At 37.7% G+C, this 23,799-nt stretch overlaps 5 protein-coding genes across 6 annotated transcripts; 4 read left to right on the top strand and 1 right to left on the bottom strand.

Annotated features, from left to right (window-relative positions):
• Positions 1–290: 290 nt before the first annotated feature.
• On the top strand, positions 291–1,610 carry LOC117914937 (peroxidase 29). The gene is made up of 3 exons (XM_034830462.1): positions 291–517; positions 628–988; positions 1,076–1,610. The coding sequence occupies exons 1-3, from the start codon at positions 308–310 to the stop codon at positions 1,480–1,482; spliced, it is 978 nt and encodes a 325-aa protein (XP_034686353.1). The 5' UTR covers positions 291–307; the 3' UTR covers positions 1,483–1,610.
• A 3,890-nt stretch (positions 1,611–5,500) lies between these two features.
• Positions 5,501–8,007, top strand: LOC117914150 (GDSL esterase/lipase At4g16230-like). The gene is made up of 5 exons (XM_034829369.1): positions 5,501–6,269; positions 6,387–6,517; positions 6,730–6,975; positions 7,058–7,313; positions 7,518–8,007. Exons 1-5 carry the CDS (start codon positions 6,017–6,019, stop codon positions 7,739–7,741), a joined length of 1,110 nt encoding a protein of 369 aa, XP_034685260.1. The 5' UTR covers positions 5,501–6,016; the 3' UTR covers positions 7,742–8,007.
• Positions 8,008–8,743: 736 nt separating this feature from the next.
• On the top strand, positions 8,744–12,020 carry LOC117915335 (probable enoyl-CoA hydratase 1, peroxisomal). Of its 2 annotated transcripts, none has more exons than XM_034830884.1 (3): positions 8,744–9,357; positions 10,031–10,313; positions 10,888–11,443. In XM_034830884.1, exons 1-3 carry the CDS (start codon positions 8,945–8,947, stop codon positions 10,912–10,914), a joined length of 723 nt encoding a protein of 240 aa, XP_034686775.1. In that variant the 5' UTR covers positions 8,744–8,944; the 3' UTR covers positions 10,915–11,443. The 2 variants fall into 2 exon arrangements, with proteins under 2 accessions (XP_034686775.1, XP_034686774.1); XM_034830883.1 differs by lacking the exon at positions 10,888–11,443 and adding an exon at positions 11,738–12,020 and having other exon boundaries at positions 8,751–9,357.
• A 4,268-nt stretch (positions 12,021–16,288) lies between these two features.
• LOC117914087 (putative ubiquitin-conjugating enzyme E2 39) lies at positions 16,289–17,825 on the top strand. The gene has a single exon (XM_034829276.1). It carries the CDS (start codon positions 16,574–16,576, stop codon positions 17,657–17,659), a length of 1,086 nt encoding a protein of 361 aa, XP_034685167.1. The 5' UTR covers positions 16,289–16,573; the 3' UTR covers positions 17,660–17,825.
• A 316-nt stretch (positions 17,826–18,141) lies between these two features.
• Positions 18,142–21,976, bottom strand: LOC117915454 (stachyose synthase-like). The gene is made up of 4 exons (XM_034831051.1): positions 20,507–21,976; positions 19,488–19,665; positions 19,028–19,395; positions 18,142–18,938 (listed from the first exon to the last, which is right to left on the bottom strand). Exons 1-4 carry the CDS (start codon positions 21,932–21,934, stop codon positions 18,369–18,371), a joined length of 2,544 nt encoding a protein of 847 aa, XP_034686942.1. The 5' UTR covers positions 21,935–21,976; the 3' UTR covers positions 18,142–18,368.
• Positions 21,977–23,799: the final 1,823 nt, after the last annotated feature.

Raw genomic sequence — 23,799 nt, forward strand, 5'->3', positions numbered from 1 at the left:
AATCGTGCATGACACCCTACCCCTAGTCCATGAACTTTTAATTATTACTTAGAGGAGGCATTAATGAGGTGAAGGTACCCGTGCATTTTTCAACCATCATCAACATCACAACCATTGTTACGTGACCTAAGCCATGATACATAAAAAAAAAAAAAATGATGCATTGATTGGTTTACTGAGACGCGTATGCTGAGTTGGATCCAAGCAGACCGCCGATTCTTCTCCGCTTTTAAATAGCCATTACTCAAAGGACTTGATACTCACGAGTTCTCTTCTGAGTTCTGGCTGATCATCAGCAATAAAGATTATGGATCATCTGAAAAAACTAAGTACTGTTCTGTGTTTTCTGCTCGTACAGTTTGGGGTTGAAGGCAGAGGACTTTCGTATAGTTTTTACCAGAAATCATGCCCCCAAGTTGAGGACATTGTTCGAGCTGCCCTTGGACCCATATTTCTCTCTGATCCCAGCTCCCCTCCAGCTTTCTTGAGGCTCCTCTTCCATGACTGCCAAGTTCAGGTCTCTTTCTTATGATCTTATCCCCCTCAAGCTATACATTAGGCTGATGAGAGAAAGATCATTTCATTTTTCAATTGTTAATTAACTGCTTTGAATTTTTTTATTCACAGGGCTGTGATGCTTCCATCCTTGTCGATCCAGCTGATGGGAAAATGCCATTGGAGATGGCTTCAAGCAAGAACTTCGGAGTGAGGAAAAGGGAGTCGATCAGCCTCATTAAATCAGTGGTGGAAGCTCAATGTCCTGGTACAGTTTCTTGTGCTGACATCCTCGTAATGGCGGCGAGAGATGCGGTTGCCTTCTCCGGAGGGCCATGGATTAAGGTCCCGTTTGGAAGGAGGGATTCGTCCCGTGCTACCAGCTATAAACTAGCGGATGCTTTACTCCCTCCGGCGAACCTCGACGTCAATGGCCTGCTTCAGATCTTCACCCAGAAGGGAATGACCATAAAAGAAGCTGTTGCCATCATTGGTAGTATTATACTGTTATGACACAAAGTCTTCATACCATCCATTTGCATGCTGTGAGAAAGTTATAAACACGGTGCCATTTTTGCAGGGGCTCATACCATAGGAATAACGCATTGTTTGAATATTCGGGATCGGCTGCAGAGGCCAGAAGGAGGTGGCAGGGCCAGAGGAATGGAGCCAGGGTTCGAAGCATTCCTGAGGTTGAGCTGCCCAGAAGGATCTTTGATCTCAAATTCAACCTTTGTTGTGAATGATCCAAGTGCTTTTACCTTTGACAATCATTACTATTCTAACGCAATGCACGGCCGTGGCATACTGAGGGTCGATGCAGAAGTGTCGTCAGACTCAAGAACAGCTCCGATTGTGTCGAGCTTTGCAGCTGATCAGAGTGAATTTTTTCGGGCTTTCGCTTCTGCCTTCGTGAAACTGTCTGCTTCGGGTGTTCTAACTGGAAATCAGGGTGTTATTAGAAAGAGCTGCAATAGATTAAATTGAGAAGTTACAAGCTGGTATGTATTCTTGGGTGCTATGTTCTGTGTAGCATGCTCAATGTTTAGTAAGAAATGTTTATGTTTTGTGGCTGAAACTTCTTAAAAAGTTCAGAAATCTCTTTGCTTGTGGTATCTCTCAGATCACTTTCCAAATGGGTTTTTCGTTTGTTTGATAAATTGTAAAAAATAGGACATTGGAGTCGGGCCAGCACAAGCTGGGACTCAACCTGGTGCAATATAATAGGCCATTCTCAGTGCTCATGGTACAATTTAGCCATTCCTACAGAATTACAGAAGAATGGTGTGGGACAAGTGTTCTCCAAACTACTTTTTTCAACCACTCTTTGTAAACTTTCCTGAAACCGAAAATGGTGCACGCTTTCCTGAAATGGAAAATGGTAAGTTATAGTATCCCTTGGTGTCGTTTCCAATTAGAGTCAGGTTTAAGACAGAGCTCATCTTGGTCCAGACGGAGTGATCCCATACGAGTTATATGTTTGCCTTGAACAAACAAAAAATCTTGAATCTGGGAATGACACGTAGAGGGAAGCCCCCCACAGTATCAGTTACACATTGAACAAAAAAATCATAACTATTGAATGTATATACTAAAATCAAGGCTGAGTTAAAAAAAATTAGACCAAGTATAAAAACAAGAATAATAGGATTAAAATATAAACAATAAAACTTAAAAATATATATTATCTAATTAATAATATTTTTCTATAGGTATTGAAAAAAATCTATTTCAATATTGTAGTCGAATCCTCCATAAATCCATTGAAATAAAAGGAAACTTATGTTTTGATGGGGGCCATTTGGGAAATATATGGTTTTTGAAATCCAACTTTATGAAATCTGAAAAATCAATTTTTAATGTGGAAAATTATATATTTTTTATACATTCTGAGCCGGTTGCATATTTTGTGCCAAGATTGCTTTTTTTTTTTTTTTTTTTCTCTCGTACCCACATTCGCCTCTCCCTCCCTCCCTCCCTCCCTCCCCAATGAAACCGAGCGGCACTTTGCCGATGTCATCACCGGCCTCCCCCTCTCTCCCTTTCCTTTGCCTCTTTCTCTTTCTTTCCTTCCCTTTCGACATCACCAAGAGAAAAGAAGGTGGTGGCAATGGTGGAGAACCAGGGTTGGAAGGAAGAAGGCGCGGTTGGTTACCATTGACGGCGGCGGCGGAAGCACCAACGTAGGGAGAGACGTTGAGGAGGGGCGGGTTGGTATTCCTAATTATGGAGGATCCATGGTGGGGTATGTTGTTTATCCTTAAAAGGGCTCTTTTGGGTGTGTGCCTTTTGAGGGTGACAAACCCTTCAAGTCTCGCTCCTCTCCCACCACTGTTCTTCTTCTTGATTGTGGAGGTATTCCAGATTCATCCCTTTTCTTTAATTCTTGTTTGTTTGTTGGGAATTTGATTTAGTACTATAAGAGAATTCATTTCTCAGTGATGGGTGGGTCTTGTCTTTTCCTTCTCCTTCTTTGTTTGCCTTTATATTAGTTGAATTTGTATGGAGTTATTACATTAATAGGTATTTTGTTTGGCTTTTGGATTTGGGTTTTGGATGCTTTGAATTTGAATTTTGTTGTAACAGTGGTGCTCCCTTCTCTCCCTACGCTAGTGCTTCCGCCATCGTCGTTGTCAATGACTGCGAGAGCTGTTGTTTCCCGTCGTTAATGGCAACTAGCCGCAGCTTCTTCCTTTCGGCCCTGGTTCTTCACCATTGCCATTGTCTTATTCTCTTTTGGTGATGTCGAAAAGGAAGGAAAGAAAGAGAAAGAGGGAAGGGAAAGGGAGAGAGGGGGAGACCGATGATGACGCTGGTAAAGTGCCGGTCGATTTCACTGGGGAGGGAAGGAGAGGCAGATGGTGGGTACGGAAGGAAAAAAAAAAAAAAGGCAATCTCGACACCAAATATACAGCCGGCTCAGAGTGTATAAAAAATATATAATTTTTCACGTTAAAAACTGATTTTCAGATTTCATAAAGTTGAGTTCCGAAAATCATATATGTCCCATCAAAACATAAGTTTCCCTTGAAATAACTTCTTATGGTATTTAATAATTACACTTTTAACTTAAATTAAAATACAAAAATTAATAACGTCCTCTACAGTAGCAAAAGGACCATTTTAAATATAAATTTGACTATTTTGCCCCAAAATCTCCACCCTGCGGACAAGGGCGATGGTTAAATTTGTTGGCAGAGGAGTAGTTCAATGGGACCTATAAGGCTATAACAGCTGCTAATAATAAATAACAAGACCTAATTCTGTACAAGAGAGGGTTTATGAAGTCAAAATGTACAGGAATCAGATCAAACCACACAGACAAAATTAAAGAAGCCGCTGTGCATTTGTCAAATCAATGTGGTGTCTTTTTCTGTTAAGGGTAGAAACAATCACATAGATGTGATTTAAACTATAGCATAGTTCTTTGACAGGAGGCCAACCACTCCACATTCATGTTGATAAGGGCTGTCAATATCATATAAGAATTACGAAAAAAAAATTAATATAAAATTTTATATATTTTAAAATTATTTAATTTTTATATAATAATAAAAGGTAAATAAAATAAAATTGAAAAATCTATAACCTTCATGTATTTTACTTTGAATTTACTTTTTATATTTTTCTTCAAATATTTTGAGAATCAAATATAACTTAAAGTTATTAATCAATACTTTTATGAGTTCATGATATGTTTGGTTGATAAGAGGTATTAAGGAAAGAAAAAAATTATTTTCTTATATTTAATTTTATTATGAAATAAATAAAAAGAAAGTAAATCTAATTAAATTTAATAAGGAATTTATATATTTTAAAATTATTTAATTTTATATAATAGATAAAAATATAAAATTAGTTTTTTTAAAAAAAAAAAACTTATTAATTTTAAATTTATTTTTTATTTTCCTTCACTTCCCTATTTTCTCTTAAACTTTCCCGAAGCAAAAGTAATCCTAATAATTTTTCTTTCAAACCTCCAAAAGACTCACATTTAACTCTACACAAACAGTGCAAGAAACCTACTTTCTTGCACATTCTGCTAGATGTTTCTAAACAAAAACATTGTTCAAGAACTTGAAAAGCCTTTGGCGTGTACACAAACCATAATAATTCCAATAGAAGGTGATTTTTTTTCCAAGTTTGTGCTCTGAATAAACCTCCACCATAAATAAAGTTTCACATGCTGAAGAAAGGGGTGTCTCTTCTTCCATCTCCTGCACCATGTGAATGAACCTAACCCATGAGCTCCTTCCCCCCTCCCCCCTCCCAACCTCAACACGAATCCATCATGTGTCATTATGATAAAGAGATGGGGCAAGAATCTGGAAGCAACAACCTAATCAACCAAAGCTTAATATTAGGCTGCGGTCCCTCCGGGAAGGTTAGGCCTGGATATAAATGTTGCTTGGTAACTTTCAATCCACTCATTCCTCTCTGTCAGACCAATGCAACAAAGGAAAAGGGTGGTGCGCTACTATTCCTAGTCTGTCTTCTTCCCTGAAATAAAACTATTTTTAAATAACATTTTTTAAATTGTTTTGGATTGTTTTCTTATAACTGTTTTAAAAAATAATTAAAAGAAAAACACAAATAAAAATTATTCTAAAAATATATGTAAAAACGTAAAAAAAAAAAAAAATTGTTAAATTCTCGAACAGATCTTTATTTTACAAAATATAAGATACCAATTTTTTAAAATTATTTTCAAAAACTATTTTTTCAAAAACACTTCTTAAAGGAAGCCTAATAAATGAGCTAGTTTTTATTTTTAAGTTACTGCATTGAATTCAGTCCATGTGGTATCCCCCATTTGTTTGAATTTTGAACAGTCGTCTGGGTTGGGTTCGTTGGCAGTTGCATCAATTAAAATATTTACTTTGTATGCAGAAGCACGGACGACACAGTAGCTACTAATTCAGTCTTTTTACTAGGGTTTTCGCCTCAATTTTCTACTCCCAGTAGGCCTTAATCACATCCTGCTTTCACGGGTTGGTGGTGAGATTTTGCAGGGCCATCAATGTTCTCTACACTCAATCCATGCTTTAAATTTTTCACCAAAGTTTGGTCCAAAGAAGGGTGTGTTTAACAATACTACTCTTTCTGGTGTTATCGTCATCTTTGCTTTTTGTTTGATGGTAAGAAAGCTCAAAAACCCTGTCCTTGAATCTTGATTCTTCCTCCCCCTTTGTAGCCCATTGCTTATATGATCCAAGAATAGAAAAGGGTCCTTTTCATCTTTCCTTTTTAGGCTGGTTTACGTGAATAGAGAGTTAGAGAAAGGCCTCATTTTCATATCTATGGTATTTCAAAATTTCTGTTTTGATTTTGAAGTTCTTCCATACACTTACACTCCAACTCTTTCTATATAATCTAATAGTCTTTGTAGGCAAATTCATTCAAAGCATTCTTCTATACATCATTGTGTTCTTCAGTTCCCCCTTCCACTTTTTGGTTCTTCCTTTCACCTTTTTTGGCTGCAGATCCTGTGTTTATAGTATCGCTCAGTACATTTTGGGCTATGGGTGCTCTCTCAAATAGAAAAATCACACTCAGGATTCTATTTCCAATATCCACTTTCCTGGTCTTCTTGTTAAGTCCTTGTTTGGCAGGGAATGTTCCTGCAAATTTCGTTTTTGGGGATTCTTTGGTGGATGCGGGAAACAACAATTACATTGTATCTCTTTCCAAGGCCAATTACATACCAAATGGGATTGATTTTGGGAAGCCAACAGGAAGATACACAAATGGAAGGACAATAGTGGACATTATAGGCGAGCTCTGTTCCTTTCTTCTTTCACTTCTGCTTGATTCTATCTGTCATAGGTTTTTTGAACTAATGGGAATGCTCATATCATTTGTTCTTCTTCCTCTAAATTTTCTCCCACCAGGTCAGAAAGTGGGCTTCAAAGATTTCACTCCTCCTTACTTGGCTCCAACCACAGTTGGAGATGTTGTCCTCAAGGGTGTCAACTATGCTTCTGGTGGAGGAGGAATTCTTAATTACACTGGGAAGATCTTTGTAAGATCTCTGCTCTTCTTAATTGCAAGATTTTGAGCCTTAAATTTTTCTGATTGTACGTTCTGTAAGCAAATTGATGGGGTCTAGTCTAACTTTGAAGCTTCTAACTCTGATAGTGATTTAATGTGTATTAAGTGCCTTCAGTTTGTCAGAAATAAATGTTGTATGCAGAAAAAAAACTGATGGGCATTGAGTATTTGATTGACTCATAGGGTGGAAGAATCAACTTGGATGCACAGCTTGACAACTTTGCAAACACAAGGCAAGACATAATCTCAAGAATTGGTGCACCTGCAGCTCTGAAGCTGTTCCAAAGGTCTCTGTTCTCAGTTACAATAGGCTCCAATGACTTCATCAATAACTATCTGACACCTATCCTCTCAGCAGCTGAGCAGAAGCTGGTCTCTCCACAAACCTTTGTGGGCACCATGATTTCAAGATTCAGACTTCAACTTACAGTAAGAAAAAAAAAAAAAACACCCACCTTCGGCTTAATGGATTCAGCCAAGAACCTTTCTAATGGATTTGGACTGCCTGCAGAGACTCTACAGTTTGGGGGCGAGACGGATCATTGTGGCAAATGTTGGACCGATTGGGTGTATCCCATTTCAGAGGGATACAACCCCAGGTGTAGGAGACGACTGTGCTTCCCTTCCGAACCAGATGGCCCAGTTGTTCAACACGCAGTTGAAGAGCCTAGTAGCAGAGCTCAGCACAAGTCTTGGAGGCTCAAAATTCGTGTATGCAGATGTGTACAGCATTGTGGACGATATCATCCAGAATTATGAATCATTTGGTTTGTAAACTCTCTTCTTTTGGTTGATTTACATAGCAATATGTCACAACCTGCTCAAAATGATCACCCACTTGAGTTCTGTAAGGGAGCAGAAAGCTTCTTGCTGCCATAAGCCGTGTGAGAAACACCTAAGTCCGTGACAATTAGCTTCCATTTTTTTAATTTTTTTTGAGATTAAATACAATTTTTTTTTCTCTTTTATAGGTTTTGAGAATGGAAATTCGTCGTGTTGCTACATTGCTGGGCGCTTTGGGGGTCTAATCCCATGTGGGCCTCCGTCTAAAGTTTGTTCAGACAGATCAAAGTATGTGTTCTGGGATCCATACCATCCTTCTGATGCTGCTAATGAAATCATAGCCACTCGGCTACTAGGAGGCGACTCTGATGACATTTGGCCAATGAATATTCGCCAACTGATTCAATCCTAGTCTCTGCAGTGGAATCCATGGATTCATAGGATCATTGAAGCAAAAAAAGTAATAGAAAAATAAGAAATCTTCCCTTTTTGATCGATGATAGCGCAAGTTCAATAGAAAATTTGTCCATGATAATGGAGCGGGAGAAAAGGAAGAGGCCATCCCATTCAGTATAAGCATTGTCTTTGGCCCTGCTAATTATTGATTATTATTGATATGTAATACTATTCAACATTTCCCATAGTGGTTATTATAAGAGTCTTACGTCTTTTTCTTTAGTCAATCATGACACCGGAAAATAATAATAATAATAATAATAATAAATTAAAATTCATTTCTCAATGATGATGAGATGACCAGAAGTGTCACAAACCACTCGTGGTCTCGCTGAGTTGACCTCTATCCATTTTTGCTAATTTGAATCTATGATCTAATCCTGATACCATTGGTTAGGATTAAGGACTTAGACACTTCATTCGAAAACTAATAATTGTCAATAATTGCATGTGACACATCCATTTTGGGACCTTGATTTATCCCAAGATTTATAATGATGTCTCATCATCTCCAACCTTACATACTCATTTCAAAATTAATCTCCACATGTCATTTTTCCCGAGAAATGACATTGTTATATCTCTAAGAGCATTAGGAATCAATTATGTGGAGACAAGGAAATTAGTCATCCTGCGTTGCAACCAAAATATTTATATCATACAAAAAAAGTGACACGTAATACTAAGAAAAAAAAATTAATCTTTTGATATCAATGCCATATTATATCAAGTAAATGTACGGTAAAAATAAGCTACAAAGCAAGATTTAGGATTTTTTTTCTCTCACTTTGTATGGTAAATTTTTTTATTTTTCAACCTACTAAACCCGCCAATATATATATGCTATGAAAGACAAATTTTCATAAACCAAAAAAAATATGGCACGTGTGAGGCGTGGATGCAATATTACACTCGAAAACGTTGGTCAGCGATTCACAGAAAACGCTCGTGTTGTTCATGCTGAGTAATGACACTGGCTTTGCTCATTTCTATACAGATATAGCGATCACGAAATGGAGAAGAGTCAGTTACAGACGCTGTTGCGAAACGACGTCGTCCTTATCCTCTCACACACTCCAACGCGCTATCACAATCCCCCACCTCAAGCCACCCCTCCCACCTCCCTCACCCCTACACCGATCTTACTTTCCAAACCCTAATGGCTCCATCCTCATCTTCCGAAGAGCTGATACTCGTGAATCGTGAGCCGAGCGGCGTCGCCTTCGTGACGATCAATCGGCCGCAGCTGCTGAACTCGCTGACCAGGCCGATGATGGTCGATCTGGCGCGGGCGTTCAAGAGCCTCGACGCCGACGATTCGGTTCGGGTCATTGTGATCACTGGATCGGGTCGGGCGTTCTGTTCCGGCGTGGATCTCACGGCGGCGGAGGAAGTGTTCAAAGGCGATGTGAAGGACGTGGAGATCGATCCGGTGGTGCAGATGGAGCGGTGCCGGAAACCGATTGTTGGCGCCATCGGAGGGTTTGCGGTTACTGCTGGATTCGAAATTGCTCTCGCTTGTGATATCTTGGTTGCTGTTAAAGGAACCAAGTTCATCGACACTCATGCTAGGTATTTATCTCCTAAATTATAGGTTTGTAATTTTTTTTAGACTGTTTGTTTCCCGGGGAAGTACCTTCGGTCTAGAATTCTGCCTTTTTAATTGAGGCGATTTTGGTTCATGGTTAGTGATGTAGAGTTTGGATCTATTTGATTAGTTTACTGTTGTGTTTTATTGGTTTCTGTCCTTGTCGAATGAGATTTGCTAACCTGTAAATGGCAGGGGAGGCAAAAAAGATGTTGAAATGTAGAGTTTGGATCTGTTTGATTAGTTTACTGTTGTGTTTTATTGGTTTCTGTCCTTGTCGAATGAGATTTGCAAACCTGTAAATGGCAGGGGAATAAAAAAGATGTTGAACGTTAGATTCAAATCTTGTATGTACAGACCTTTTTAATTTATCATTTCTTACTGAATTCATATTATTAACAAAGAGGGAAAAGGCAGTTGTATCGAGAATAATGATTCAAAGCCCTGTGACAGTCTAGGCTTCCACTCTTACATGTTTAGCATTCTCTTGAACATTCTTTGGGCCAGATGAAAAATCCTTTTGAGTGTCATTTCCTGTGATATGCCTTTTGTCTGGATGGTTTTCAGCCATGAATAAGGATATGCCTTTTGTCTGGATGTAAAATTGGTGATGTGGGTGCCTTCTGATAATGTGTTTAGATAAAACTGTTCTTGCAGGTTTGGGATATTTCCTTCATGGGGTCTCTCGCAGAAGCTCTCACGGATTATAGGAGCCAACAGAGCTCGTGAAGTGTCTTTAACAGCTATGCCTGTGACTGCAGAACAAGCTGAGAGGTGGGGATTTGTGAACCATGTTGTTGAAGGAAGTGAACTCTTGAAGAAAGCTCGAGAAGTTGCAGAGGCCATTATGAAAAATAATCAAGATTTGGTGATGAGGTACAAGTCAGTTATAAACGATGGCCTCAAACTGGACTTGGGTCATGCTCTTGCTCTAGAAAAGGTAGGGTAATTTATCTTGTTAGTGGCATTTTTTTTAGAAGTATCTACCTTTAATTGTTTTGGTTTGTCTTTCCAATTGGTCTTAGCAATCAAGTTCATATGATTCTTATGACCAAGGCTTACATCTCAGTGCTCCATGCTTTTGAGGCTCTCCTTAAGTTTTTGCCTTTCCTATGACTTTATTTTTATCATCCAATTTTATGATTTTATTGGGTTAAAATTCATTGTATATCTTTAATGATCATGAAACCTATTTGTCGAGCTGAAGTTTTTTCCAATAATGCCTCCCTTTTTTATGATTTTGTCTTGTTAACACTTATTTAAAATTTGTTGAAAGTATTTAATGATCTCAAAAACTGTTTATTAAAGTTTGAGGTTCATGTGCATGACATTTAGGTACTAATTCCTCCATTCACTCCTTTTACCCCCTCAAAAAGTGACCTAAACCACTTGCATCACATATTAATAGGCAAAGTTTGTGTTTCCTTGTAAAAAGAAGGGGCATAGTGATTGTAGTTGGTCCGTACTCCTGAATGAGTGATGGCTATGTATCTTTGGCTTTTGTTCTTTTTCAGTGTCATCAGGAACTGGGCAAACCATAGATCATGGATCTTATCAACAGGAATGGTAGTTTGGCTCTTGATGGTCACATCTGCTATTGGGGCTCCATGACTCCACAGAGAATGGGAAAAAGAGAGGATTTGGATGGTTAAAATTTAAATAACTTTGTTTTGGTTTGGGGAGAGAGAGGTGGGGCGGGTGGTGTGAAGGAGAGGAAAAATGTGTTTACAGGTATTTACTGAAAAATTCTATATGAGAAGCATGTTCATTCACAATTGGTTGCTACTCTATATGAGTGGTTATTGCTACTAGTAACCATGGTCTTATATTTCTATGAGGAGGACAATATCTCCATTGAGATTTCCCTTCTCTACAGTTGCCCAGATCTTCTCTCTCTGATCCTTATCCAGGTGGAGATTTCTAAATCCTTAGAAACTTCATGGGAGAGAAGTCTGGTGGAATTGTCACTTTTAATGTCTAAATAGATTGTTGTTGATTGTTGCATAGAATTTATTAAGTTAAATCTTGTGCTATTATGGTTATATATATTTGCTTAACAGCATAAATTTTCAGATCCTAGATGCCACACACTTGTCATGCATGCATAAAATCTATTAGTATTTGGATTTAATGGTTGAATTCTTTTCTTTGTCTAGTATCTATACTTGTCGATGTTTCATTTTGATTTCCATGTTTTTGACTAGTTTGACTCTTTTTTTTTTCTCAAATTATCATCTATATAAAAAAGTTAACACCATATCTATCAATATCTCTGCATTCCCTGACCATTAAGACCTTGGTAGCAACGTATAATTTAATTTCTCATACGATTTATTTTCTATCGCTTGACATTGTTATTTCCAGGAGAGGGCTCACAACTATTATAACGGAATGACCAAGGAGCAGTTTAAGAAGATGCAGGAATTTATAGCAGGTCGGAGCTCAAAGAAACCTTCCCCCAAGTTGTAGATTCACTTCTGTTTGACTTGTAAAAATAAATTAGTTGGGCCACCAAGGGACAGAGAAATGATGAGCAACGAACTAGCCTGGTTGCCCAACTTTGTCATTATGCAATGATATTCCCAATTGGCCATTCACTGCTGTCTGTTAATAATAAGATGCTCTTGTTCAAGTTGCCAAATACACATCTGATTAGTGCAGCTGCTTCTTTTATACAAATTAAGCACGCAGAATGAACCTATCCTTGTGAAATAGCTTTTATGCACATTTAAAGCCAATTGCACCGAGCTGGATGGTCTCTGGGCGCATTCAGTTCAGGGGCAAAGATGGGGCGGTTCTCAACTATTGGAAGAGTTGATTGTGATAGGTCAAGGGTTGTAAATTATTGTAAGACTTCATTGATAGGTTAAAGGAGTCTTGCATCATCTAGCCCAAAGAAAAATTAAGGAAAAAAAAAGATCTTCACAAAATTGTGTTGTTAAATACCAGATAGGTTGGTTTTTTGATGATTTTTCATATTCACAGCTACATTATCTGAGTATTCTCCATCTTGGTGCACCTTAGTATACAATATTTATGTGTGTGTAGATAGAGATTAGATATTCGAAGAGGCACTTTTCGGGTGTCACAGAAGGCAGAGTTAAGGAGTTTTGAACTAATTTTGAGATATGCACGTCTCCCTCTAATGGAGGACTCTTCATGAGAAGACAAAATATCATGTAATCATGCTGATACAGTCTAATCCTTCTATATATCTCTTCTCCTCAGTACAGATTTCCCTTCTGATGTATTGTAATTAGTCTATAATTCTATCATGAAATCAACTATTGAATAATCCTCCCAATGTACTTGAATACAATTCCAAAAGCTAAAACTAGTTGCTACTTTAAAAAATGACCTCATGCCCATGTCTGAGAATTGGCTCAGGCCTAGTGGCCCAAGCTTTACACACAGCAATGGGCATTGATTGTTTAAGGAGTTCCTATTAGGAGTGAGTCATCCAGCTTACATAGGGAATGCTTGTAATGCTTTATTAGTTAGTTTCCAGACATGCACGTTTGATGTTTATGTGTTGTGGAGGATTGTTTTGGTTTTAGTCGGCCATTCTTTAATTTTTGCTCTGTTCCTGTAGTTGTCATTTAATAATTTAATATGATTTAATATGCTCAATGTATAACAGTGACAGCCAAAAATGTAGATTTCTGCATTCTGTTAAACCGAATGATTCAGTTGGCTTTAATACTACTCTCTTAGAGCTTATGAAATGCTTTTGGGGTGTGTAAAGAAGTGTTGCTTTCTTATTTCATGAAGCAAGCTATATGGAGTAAATAAGTTAATTCTAAAGCATCTATGATTTGGAAATGACTTATTGAACTGAACTTTTAGCCAACCAATTTAAGCAATGCTTACCTTCAAGGGCAACAACTACCAGGATTCAGAATTGACAGGTTACCTATGGGGTACAAGCTGGCTGAATTCTTGAACTGGCACTCTTCTCTTTGCAGGTGACTCAGAATTATTTGAACTGAATTGTCTGCTTATGATGTTTTCTCTCTCTTCTTTTATCTTAATATAGTTTGTATTAACTTGAGCTTTCTTACATGTGAACATGTGACATTAAACCTGTGTTATTTGTTATGTTAGACTGTTCTATTGCCTTTTATTTTCTGTTTTTTTTCCCTCCTTTAATTGAGCAGAAGTCAAACAATTCCGTGTAAATGAGGGAAAGGAGGCATAGCCCCTCATGAAGGGGGTTGTGGCAGAAGAGGAGGAGGCCCATCCTTAGGAGTTAAGTCTCTTTTAACTTTGTTTCTTTCCTGGTTATGTTCATATGCTCTCTACACTTTTGAAGATTCGCATTCCTATTCATTGACTTAATAACCTTTTGGCTTTTGCTTTTGTATGGAAGTCTTGCACTCACCATTGACTCATAACCTTTTGTATAGAAGTCTTGCACTCAATTTTTATTTGATTAGTTTTGATAGCATGCCTCTTTTGCCTCTCATTTCATTTGAACCCTGGAAAAATCTGGAACTCATCACTTCCTGTTGCTGGATTTGTAGAAGTAGAGCAATATTATTTGCATTCACTTTTCTATTTGATTGCCCTAATTTCACTTGACTGTGTCTCTCACTAGCAAATTTGGGTAGTAAGAAAAGTGGAGCACCAGTAGCATATGCCACTACCCTATTCTTATTGCTTTTGGCCACATAGGAAGAAGCTTAAAAAATAAAAAGAAGGTTGAGCATGAAGACTAGTGCCCTTTTTTGAATAGAGTAGCTCCATTTTCTCCATATTAATGTGTCCCTTATTAGTGGGAATCTATGTCTAGGAGGCTAATTTCTTTATACCCTGTACCATTCTACTATTTCCTACCATATATTATGTTTTTATAAAGCTAGCTAACAAAAAGGGTAGAGAGAACCCCCTTTCCCTTTATTGCTCCCACCAAATATCTTAGATGACTAGGTATTAGTGGCACAACTGGAGGCCACTGTTTCATATTCTATATGATATATAGATGACTTTTGCTACTATACTATAGTTTTAGTAAATTCATATTAAATCAGCAATTGAGGGGATTGAACCCCCTTTTTCAATTAATCTCCAATATATTATATTTTCTATAGGAGAAGTATTAGGAAAGTTAAGTGTCAGTTTGACATTTTTAAAAAAAATTTGTTTTTAATTTTTTATTTATTTTTTAATTTAAAATTTTTTAAAAACATAATCAGACGAGTTTATGCTTTTTTAAAAAAAAATTAGTAAAAATAATTTTTACTTATTCTCTAAAAATTGTTTATTATTTCACTTTATTTTTAAAATTATTTTCAAAAAAAAAATAATCAAACAATATATTGTTTTGCCTTTAAAATAAAATAAAATAAAATAAAAATTATTTTTAAATTATAGAACCATAAGTTTTTTGCTTATTTGTTTTGTTATTAGAAACAAAAAATAATAGTAAATTCATTCGTTATAAAATATGATAACTTTTATATCTATTGAGGTTTTGTATAAATATATTAAATCGTGAGTTTTAAATTTTGTGATATATAGATGCATTTTATATATAATTTTTTGTGAAAATAAAATATACTTTTTCAAAGAATTCTTAAATAATATATTTTGAAAAAAAAAATTCTTACCTAAAATCTTTTTAAAAAATAAATTTTATAAGATTGGTGCTTCCATCAAATCACTAGTCTCAATGAAATTAACCTTGTAAAATATTTTATCTCATGATTTTCAAAATCATTTTAATATTTTTAAATTTAAAGTAATATCTTAAATTTTTGTTAAAAAATTTGTGAAAATTATTCTCTTTTTAAGGTTAGATGTAAAGAGTTTTTATTTTATATGGGAGATAATATTATGTTTTATTTTTAGAGGTGGTAAATAAGAAATTGGACCCTTCAAAGGCAGTGGGCCCCCTTTCCTTTTCTATATACAGACCTTTAATAATGAATTGATTTGATGGAAATGGGATGATATTCCGACAAGCCTCAGTACCTCAGCGAGGAAAATAGGGGCATACAGAGTGGTATGGAATGGATTGCGCATGGTTCTGCATTCCCGAATAAGAGAAATAGCAATCCATGCGTGACGCAGGGATGGATCATTTGGTACGCTAATCTTTTCAAGAGACATGGTTTTGGTGGAGACTATAGTTATAGTTCAACCTCGCTTCCTTACTTCTTCTAATCTAATACATAAATTAGTAAATAGAAAGTGTGCGCGTACCTCATAAAAAAAAAAAATATATATATATATATATATATATATATATATATTGTATACCTTAACATAAAAAAATAAAGAAATTTAATATAAGAACAAATTATAAATGGGTTCAGAAAAATTATTTATAAGAATTAAAATAAAAGAGAGATGATGAAATAGATTAAAATCAAGTGATTACAAATCCAATTTCAAATCATTTGATGGGAAGTAATCAGATTGTTTAATAATATTTTCATATAAAAATTAATTAATTATTAAAAATATAATAATAAAATAATAATTTTTATTATTCAAATGATTAGATTACTTAAACTGATTTGGAAGGACATTTAAATTTTGTGTTTAATAATAAAAGTGGAAACAAAAGTATGTCTCACTACAGTCCCATTTAATTTTATATTTAAAAATTATATCTTAAAAGTACTTTTATTGAAATCAGAATGATATGAACGGAAGACTAGGCGGAGTTGACTGCTTCCCAATCCCAGTGGCTGGGTTTCCTTGGAAACAAACGGGAATGGACCTAGTGGAGTGGGTGGCAAGTTCCTCGTTAGGTTTTATTTCCCTTTTAGTCTCAATTTTAGTTTTAACACCCACCCTATAATTTTGAGATAATATTCACTTTCCGGAGTGGAAATCGGTTTCTTACCAAACAAAAAAAAAGGGAAAAAAAAGGGAGAAAAAAGGGGAAAAAGGGGGTGCGTGAAATTGAGTGGGAGGCGCGTGGGTCAAGCAGGTGGAGGATATTACGGGAAGGGTTGGACTAACTTAGCTGATCACGCATCTTCAGCATCAACATTTCGTTGCATGAATAAAGGAAGGAAGGAAGGAAGGAAGGAAAAGAGGAAGATATTTCATATTTCCAAAGTTAAAATGAAGGAAAAGATCAACGGTGGGATCAGCCTCCACCTCACCGCTCCATAGCTTCATAACATTCTCTCGTCCACAGGTCTGTTTCGAAGAAGAGGAATCCCAGAAGCCGAGAGGTCGGTGGCTATGGATCCAAATGGAGAGATAGTGGAGGAGGCGGAGGAGGACAATGGGTTTAGGCGATTCGACGTCGTTTCGGACGACTCCGACCACCACTACGTCAAACTCAACCGGACTGCGAACAGCGACGCCGACTGCTTCAGTAATGCAGCGAGTGGCGTTTACTCTAAGATCATGCAGGAGTGGAAGGTTCTCGAGAAGAATCTTCCCGATTCGATTTTCGTGCGGGTCTATGAACGGAGGATCGACCTTCTCCGTGCGGTGATCGTCGGCGCCGCGGGGACGCCGTATCACGATGGTCTCTTCGCCTTCGATCTCGCATTTCCGCCTGATTACCCCGCGCATCCTCCGCAGGTCCATTACCGCTCATTCGGGCTTCGATTGAACCCCAATCTGTATGCAAATGGGCGGGTTTGTTTGAGTCTGCTGAACACATGGGTGGGGAGGAAGAAGGAGAAGTGGGATCCTTCCCAGTCCACGGTTCTTCAGGTCTTGGTTTCGCTCCAAGGCCTCGTTCTCAACGAGAAGCCCTACTTCAACGAACCGGGTCACGGGGTTCTACCCGGTCGGAGTCTGTGGGAAAAGAATTCCATGGCTTACAGTGAAACTGTGTTTGCCTTGTCTTGCAAGACGATGCTTTTCATGCTCCGAAAACCCCCAAAAAACTTCGAAGCTTTGATCGCAGCGCATTTTCGCGACCGCGCGCTCTTTATATTGGAAGCTTGCAACGCCTATACCGATGGGCGCGTCAAAGTTGGGTACTACAGAGGCGATGGCTCTTCTTCCTCTTCTTCTTCTTCTTCGTCGACCGTCCACGTCTCGCATACTTTTAAGACTTCGATGCAAAAGGTGTTTCCTGATCTCGTTCACACATTTACTAGAAACGGGGCCTCTCTGGGGAATTTCGTCGAACGGGTAAAGCAGGATAGAAAAAAGGCGTCATCACAAATTCAAGACGCTGTTCACAAGAAACAGGGTATTGCAACTAAGTTTATAAGCAAATTGAAGATGATTTTGGGGTTGAAGAAGAGTAGGAAGAGCAATGGTGTGGTGGGATCAACCGCAAATAATAGAACAGAAATAGAGGGGTAGAATTGGGTTTTCCTTGAAGATATGGTACAGGTTTAGGTATTTTCCTTTCGCTTTCTTTTGGGGTTTAAAATTTTTAATGTTAAAATATAACATCGGCGGCATACATAATACATTCGGAGAGGGATGTGTTTCGACTTTCTTCCCTAAAAGCATGTCTTTCCCAATCTTTTTCTTTGTGGTTGGTAACTTGGTACAGTGATCTGATTGTAGCATCAGAAACAGTGCGGAGGAGCATATTTAAAGTCCGTTTCAGATGATTCTAGAAAGAGTGTTTAATATTTTTTTTTTTTAAGTACTTAAAAAAAATTTTAAGTGAAAATAAAAATAAATGGAGGGGTTCTGATATGAAGTGAAAATTAAGATGAATAAAGGAACAAAAATACCATATGAAAAGGAGAAAAAATGCTTTAATTCATTGCATTAATTCATTCAATGCATTAGTATGCAGTGAAAATAAAGGGACGAAAATGCCATCTATAAAATCAGAGTTCAAAACAGACACATACCATAAATGCTTTAATTCATTATAGATCAAATATACAATATTTGTCTAAAGAGTTGTGGTATCAATAAAAAATCTATTACTTTGCATATTAGAGGAGAACATTGAAGAAAACACCCACGACCCATCCTTGTAATCCCAAAAGCTATGTCAATTTCCCTATATTTCTATGGTCCCTTTGAAAACCAGGACTTCCACACCAATATCTTAGTGAATTAGAATGAGAACATCAGATGATTCCCCACCAATCCATGGGACTTCAAAACTCAGAATTCCATTGCTTGTCCACTCATACTCCACTTTTCCCCCATTCAGAACAACCTCCCCTGGCTTCTCACTTGAGTAGGCCAAGAACTTCCCTGCTCCCTTAACCTTCATCTTCACACTACAAAGCCCTCCTATGCAGCCACACTCCATGCCTTCAATTGCCCCTCCACTGTTAAACATGTTCTCAAGGCCTATCCCTGCGAATTTAACTCCCTTTCTAAGTTTGTGAACTGGGGAGATGGTGAATATTTCAAATGTTGAAGGCAGGAGGGTGATGTTGATCTGCTCTTTAGGCTTCACCAACCGAAGATTATCACATTTGTTGAGGTAGACAGCAAACTCATCCGCACCTCGAAACTCTGCCGTACAAGCCTTCTGCTCCCACTCAACGTCATCCGAAGAAACCGAGCCGGACATGGCCTTGTAGCATTGTGGGTAGGCCTTACACTTGTGCTCCTCCGGATACCATCCAGCTCCTTGGCAGTTGAATGCTCCCACAACCCCAGAAAACTGCATTCATCCAAAGCTCGTGTTGGTCAGAGCCATTTCTTATGGAAAAAACTTCTAAGTTTTTACCATTCTAAAAATGCTAAAAATACCTTGTTTAGGTTCCAGATTTTGAGGAGGGTCTTGCCATCAAAGAGTGGGTTTTCAAAGAGGCAATCTCTGGTGGGAAGGGCGTAGTGCTGGCATCTGAGTATGGTTCCATCAGGCAACACTAGCTTTCTCAGAAGATCAAAGTTATGGTGCCCCACCTTATCGCTTACATACACCGGTCCTCCGCATATTGCTCTTGAACCGGCATGGAACTCAGCGCAGAGATGATCGGATTGGAACATGTCCCAGTCAGGTTGTATGAACTGTCCCTGCCATAAGCTGTTGTAGCTGCAATGGATCATGTGGACTCCTTGCAGCCAGTACACTCCCATGGGATCTCCATTAGGATCTTCAAACCAGAAGTCATCACCTATACAGAGATAACCCACCCCAGTGAGCCTTTAGAAAAGGGAGAGGAAAAAAAAAAACAAAGAAACAAGAAGAATCTCAATCTCCTATTACCAACTCTGCCCATGGAGATTTGCTTTGTGGCCAGGAAGAAGAAGTCATTGCACTGCTCCATGCTTGCTATGAAGCCACTTCCTCCAAAGTTTTTCTCCAGTGACTGGCTCAGACCATCATAGTATGCCCTGGCAAGCTCAACTCTGCCGCCATATTCCTCACCCACGTACTCCAGAGCCTGTGCAAGATGAAGAGCCAAGGTAAAACAGAGAATAAAAAGGTGGGTTTTGTAAATGTGATGGTCCTGTATAGGGCCCAGCCAATATGTTTATATTCACATTTACATTATCCAAAATGCTAGTGATGGATAATTGGATATGGGCATGCCAGCCCAGACCCATGTCACTACCCCAAAATCTATGCTAACCTTGTTATAACTTTTAATATAAAGGAGAGGTCCTGAAAATCCCTTAATTTATTTCCTTGAATGGTTGTATACAGAAAATAGTCAAAATGATTTTAGTGAATATACACAAAGCTTATAAATCAAATATACATATATAATGAGGTAAGATAGAAAAAAATATAAATGAAGAAAGAAAGTCCAGATCAAAAATTTTAATGGGAAATTTTTTAGGAAATCTTCAGGTATTTCAATTGAGAGTTACTGTCTAGGAGTTAGAATCCTCTCCAATTCATAGGCTCATGGGAGAGGATCTTAACCCACTGCTTACAACTTCCATGGATTCTACATGACACCTTTAACACCTTAGTATTTGTAAAAGCCATATTAAAAGGTAAAAGAGTGCTTACCTGAATATTATACTCTGCAGAATATTAACAAAACATGCTCTTCTCTGTCCTTTGATATGTGACTGGTGATTTTATATGAATCTCCCCTAGTAATAACAAAGATTATGTTGATGACCATGATCATGATGATCATGATGGAAAAACAAGATGCTTGTTTGAAATATGAAGATGATGCGAACCGATTAATGGAAGAAGAGAGGAGGAGGAGGAGAATGAAGTATGATAGAAATATGAATGTATATGTGAGTGTTGGTTGCAGAACTTACATGGATGACATCCACCTTCACACCAGTGATACCGGCATCAGCAAGATATGAATGCATGGATTCATATAGATCTCCAGCTTGGCTTGGATTAACCAGCCCAATCCCACCTTTAACCACCATAACAACTGCCAAATCATACATGGTCTTCTCAAGCCCTGCAGCTATGGTTGCTTCACAGACCTTGTTATCCAGGTGGGTAGTCCCTGGCCTCACCCCTCCCCAAGCTCCACACAGAGCATGCCACACATAAACATCATCCAACCCTGAAAACTTTGCCTTCAAATCATTCACAAGTGCCTTCAGCCCCCCTCTCTTCACCCCCTTTTCTTCCTTGAGGTACTCTATGATGGTGGCCTCTGGAAGGCCCGAGTCATCGCCCCCTTCCTCCTTGATGGCCTTCTTCTTCATGGCGAGAGCAACCATCTCTTTGAATCGCCTGTCGTGCTCCTCCTGACTGAATTTCGGAGCGTGGGGTTTTAGCATTGCGCCCGCTTGGTACTTTGCGAATTTCTCATTCTCCTTGAATCTGTAGAGCCTGCAGAGCATCTGTGAGCCGAGGCCCGTTAGATCTTTGGAGTCCTGTAGAGGGGGTTCGTGGTCCATGTTTATGCTCTGCCATCCATCGTCGATGATCAGAAACCTGGGAGGAAACCCATTTTCTTGGAAGCTCTTAACACCATGCCACACTCCGACCGGCTCCACCGTGAGATAAAAAGCATCCCACGAGCACCACCCGAATTTATCGATAATCCGCGGCGGAGTTTTCTCCTCCAAGAGCCGGAAAGTCCCCAAATGAACACGAACGGCGGCGAAAGCGTCCCTGAAAAGATCGTAAGGGTTGTCTCCGACGTGAAAATAAGCACAAGAACTGAACGAACTGCCCTTAACTTTGGTGGAGCCACTCTCTACGCACAACACCACTTCTCCGGCAGGACCGGGGTGAATAGCCGACCGAAAACTCCCTTCTATGAGAGGAAGAATGAGGGCGTAAGAGTTGAACTCTGGAACTTGCAGAAGAATCACCTGGGTCTCCATTTGCAGATCGGAGCCATTTGAACCAATCCACATGGTCGACCACCACGTCTTGAACCGGAAAATACTCATGAACTTCCGATTCAAGAGCTTCCCAATGGGGTTGAGGATTCGATCCTGGGGCTCCCTCACGGATAATCCGAGGAAGGCTCCGTTTTCGGATTTGGATAAAACGGACTTCAGCATGTAATCTGGTGGTTTTGAATCATCATCATCGGAGAAATGAGGAATGGAAGAGAAAGCAGAAAGTTTCACGTTGTTTGGAACGTCAGACAAAAGGGTCACCCCATCTACAGAGATTTCTCCTTTTGGGGACAAAGAAAATCTCGAAGTGGAAACACCCTCTTTGAGAGAGTTATGGGAATGAATCTCAGTGAACAAGTTAGGAGGCGCCATGAACGAACAAGAATTTACTGGAGAAAATCAGTAAGAAGAAATGAAAGTTGAATGGAGGGAAAGTGGAAGCAAGGCACATATTTGTAAGCAAATATCCGAATACACTGTATAATCACTCACACCTGTCATAAATCCCTGAACGCCACGTGTAGGGCTGAGATTTCTAGGGCCATACAGGTAGAAAAAAACCTACCCGGTCAGGTAATGTCGGTTGCTAAAAAACTCTCGTCGCCAAATTTCACATTTTTAAGGATGTTTGGTATCTGGAGATTTTATTCTCTAAAAGCTAATAAATAAATAAAAATCCAACAAAATGAAAAAGAAGAAGTAGTGACTCTGTAATTAGAAAAAATCAACGGCCTACCATTTTCGTATTCGGGATAATCCCTGAAAAGGACCAATCACGATTCCCCACGTGTTGCCAGTATCGATCATCCACCGTTTGTCGGAAGAGAAGGTGTTATCCAGATCAAATATTTTAGTTACGTTTAATGTCATGAGGATGTCGAAACAAATCTCTAACTGAAGTTACTTAAAACTTAAGCTTTCATTAAAAGGAATACGTTTCTATAAATGAATTAAAATTATTATTTTATAAAATAGTTCTAGTCTTTTGGATAAGTTAGTTAAATCAGTTTGAGGTAGGTAAGAAATGTCGGTTTGGGCGGTGGTTTTTGTCTTGGAGACCGTTACTTTTTTTTAAATAAAATAATAAATATAATGTTTTGGAGTGACATCATTTGGTCCCAAAAGGTGGGGTAACGGGACATGGCTGATTTTATCTGGTGTTGTTCCGTTTCCATTGGGACATGTATATGAGACTCTCGTTCTCTTTCAAGGTGTAGGATAAGGTTTTGTATGTATAGTTTCCTTTAGGATATGTGGATATATGGATATATGGGATTCCTTTAATAATTAGGATAAGCTTTCTTTCTTATGTACACGTTAGAGGTTTATACATGGGAACTAACAATGTCCCATGCTTTCTCTTACCTTAATATCGAAGGACCCAAGAAGTGTGGCTTTCAACTAGAGATAGATATGAGACCTTGCAAATTTCGAGGGAATAAAAACATAAAAGAAAATTTGTAAAATTTAGGAATGCTTTAATCTTTTTTATATTATATTTGGTTTTAGAAGATATTAAGAAAAAAAAAAATATTAATAAATATAATTTTTGGTAAAAAAGAAAAAGTTAAAATATTTAACTTTTTGTATTTAAATAAAAGTTTTATATTAATCAATATAATTAAGAATACGTCTAGTAGTGATTTTAAAAAGTGTTTATAACATTTATAACACTTAGAAATTTTCATCCTTCAAGCATTAAAAATATTATAAATATTTTCGACAATCATTGTTAAACGTACTTAAAATTGAACCTATTGATAATAATTTCACTTTACTTATATTAGTTGATATCAATAAATTACTTTTACTTGAATAAATTTTTTTTTGAATATTTTGATTTTTTTTATTTAATTAAGAAAACAAACACCATCTAAATGAGAGTTATAAATAACACTCTAAAGTTTATATGAAATTAATAAATAAAACTAATAACATAATGACATTGGAAATATCTTGAATCTTCGTGTGTCTCCTCATCATGCCGGCCTCTTGTCGGTCCTATCCATTATGAATATAAAATTATAGTCATAAACAAATTATTATATATTAATAAATAAATTGTAGTTGGATTTGAATTTGTGGTGGAAGCCTCCTATCAAGAAGTTTCCAGCTACATTGCATTGAATGTGCTATGATTTTAATATTATAGAAATATATTTGAAATATCATTTATTTAATGGGAGAAATCATTTGAATAAACATTTGGGAAATAAATAATTCACAAGTTGAAAAAT

This window comes from Vitis riparia, chromosome 5 (genome assembly GCF_004353265.1).
Source record: "Vitis riparia cultivar Riparia Gloire de Montpellier isolate 1030 chromosome 5, EGFV_Vit.rip_1.0, whole genome shotgun sequence".
NCBI lineage: Eukaryota > Viridiplantae > Streptophyta > Magnoliopsida > Vitales > Vitaceae > Vitis > Vitis riparia.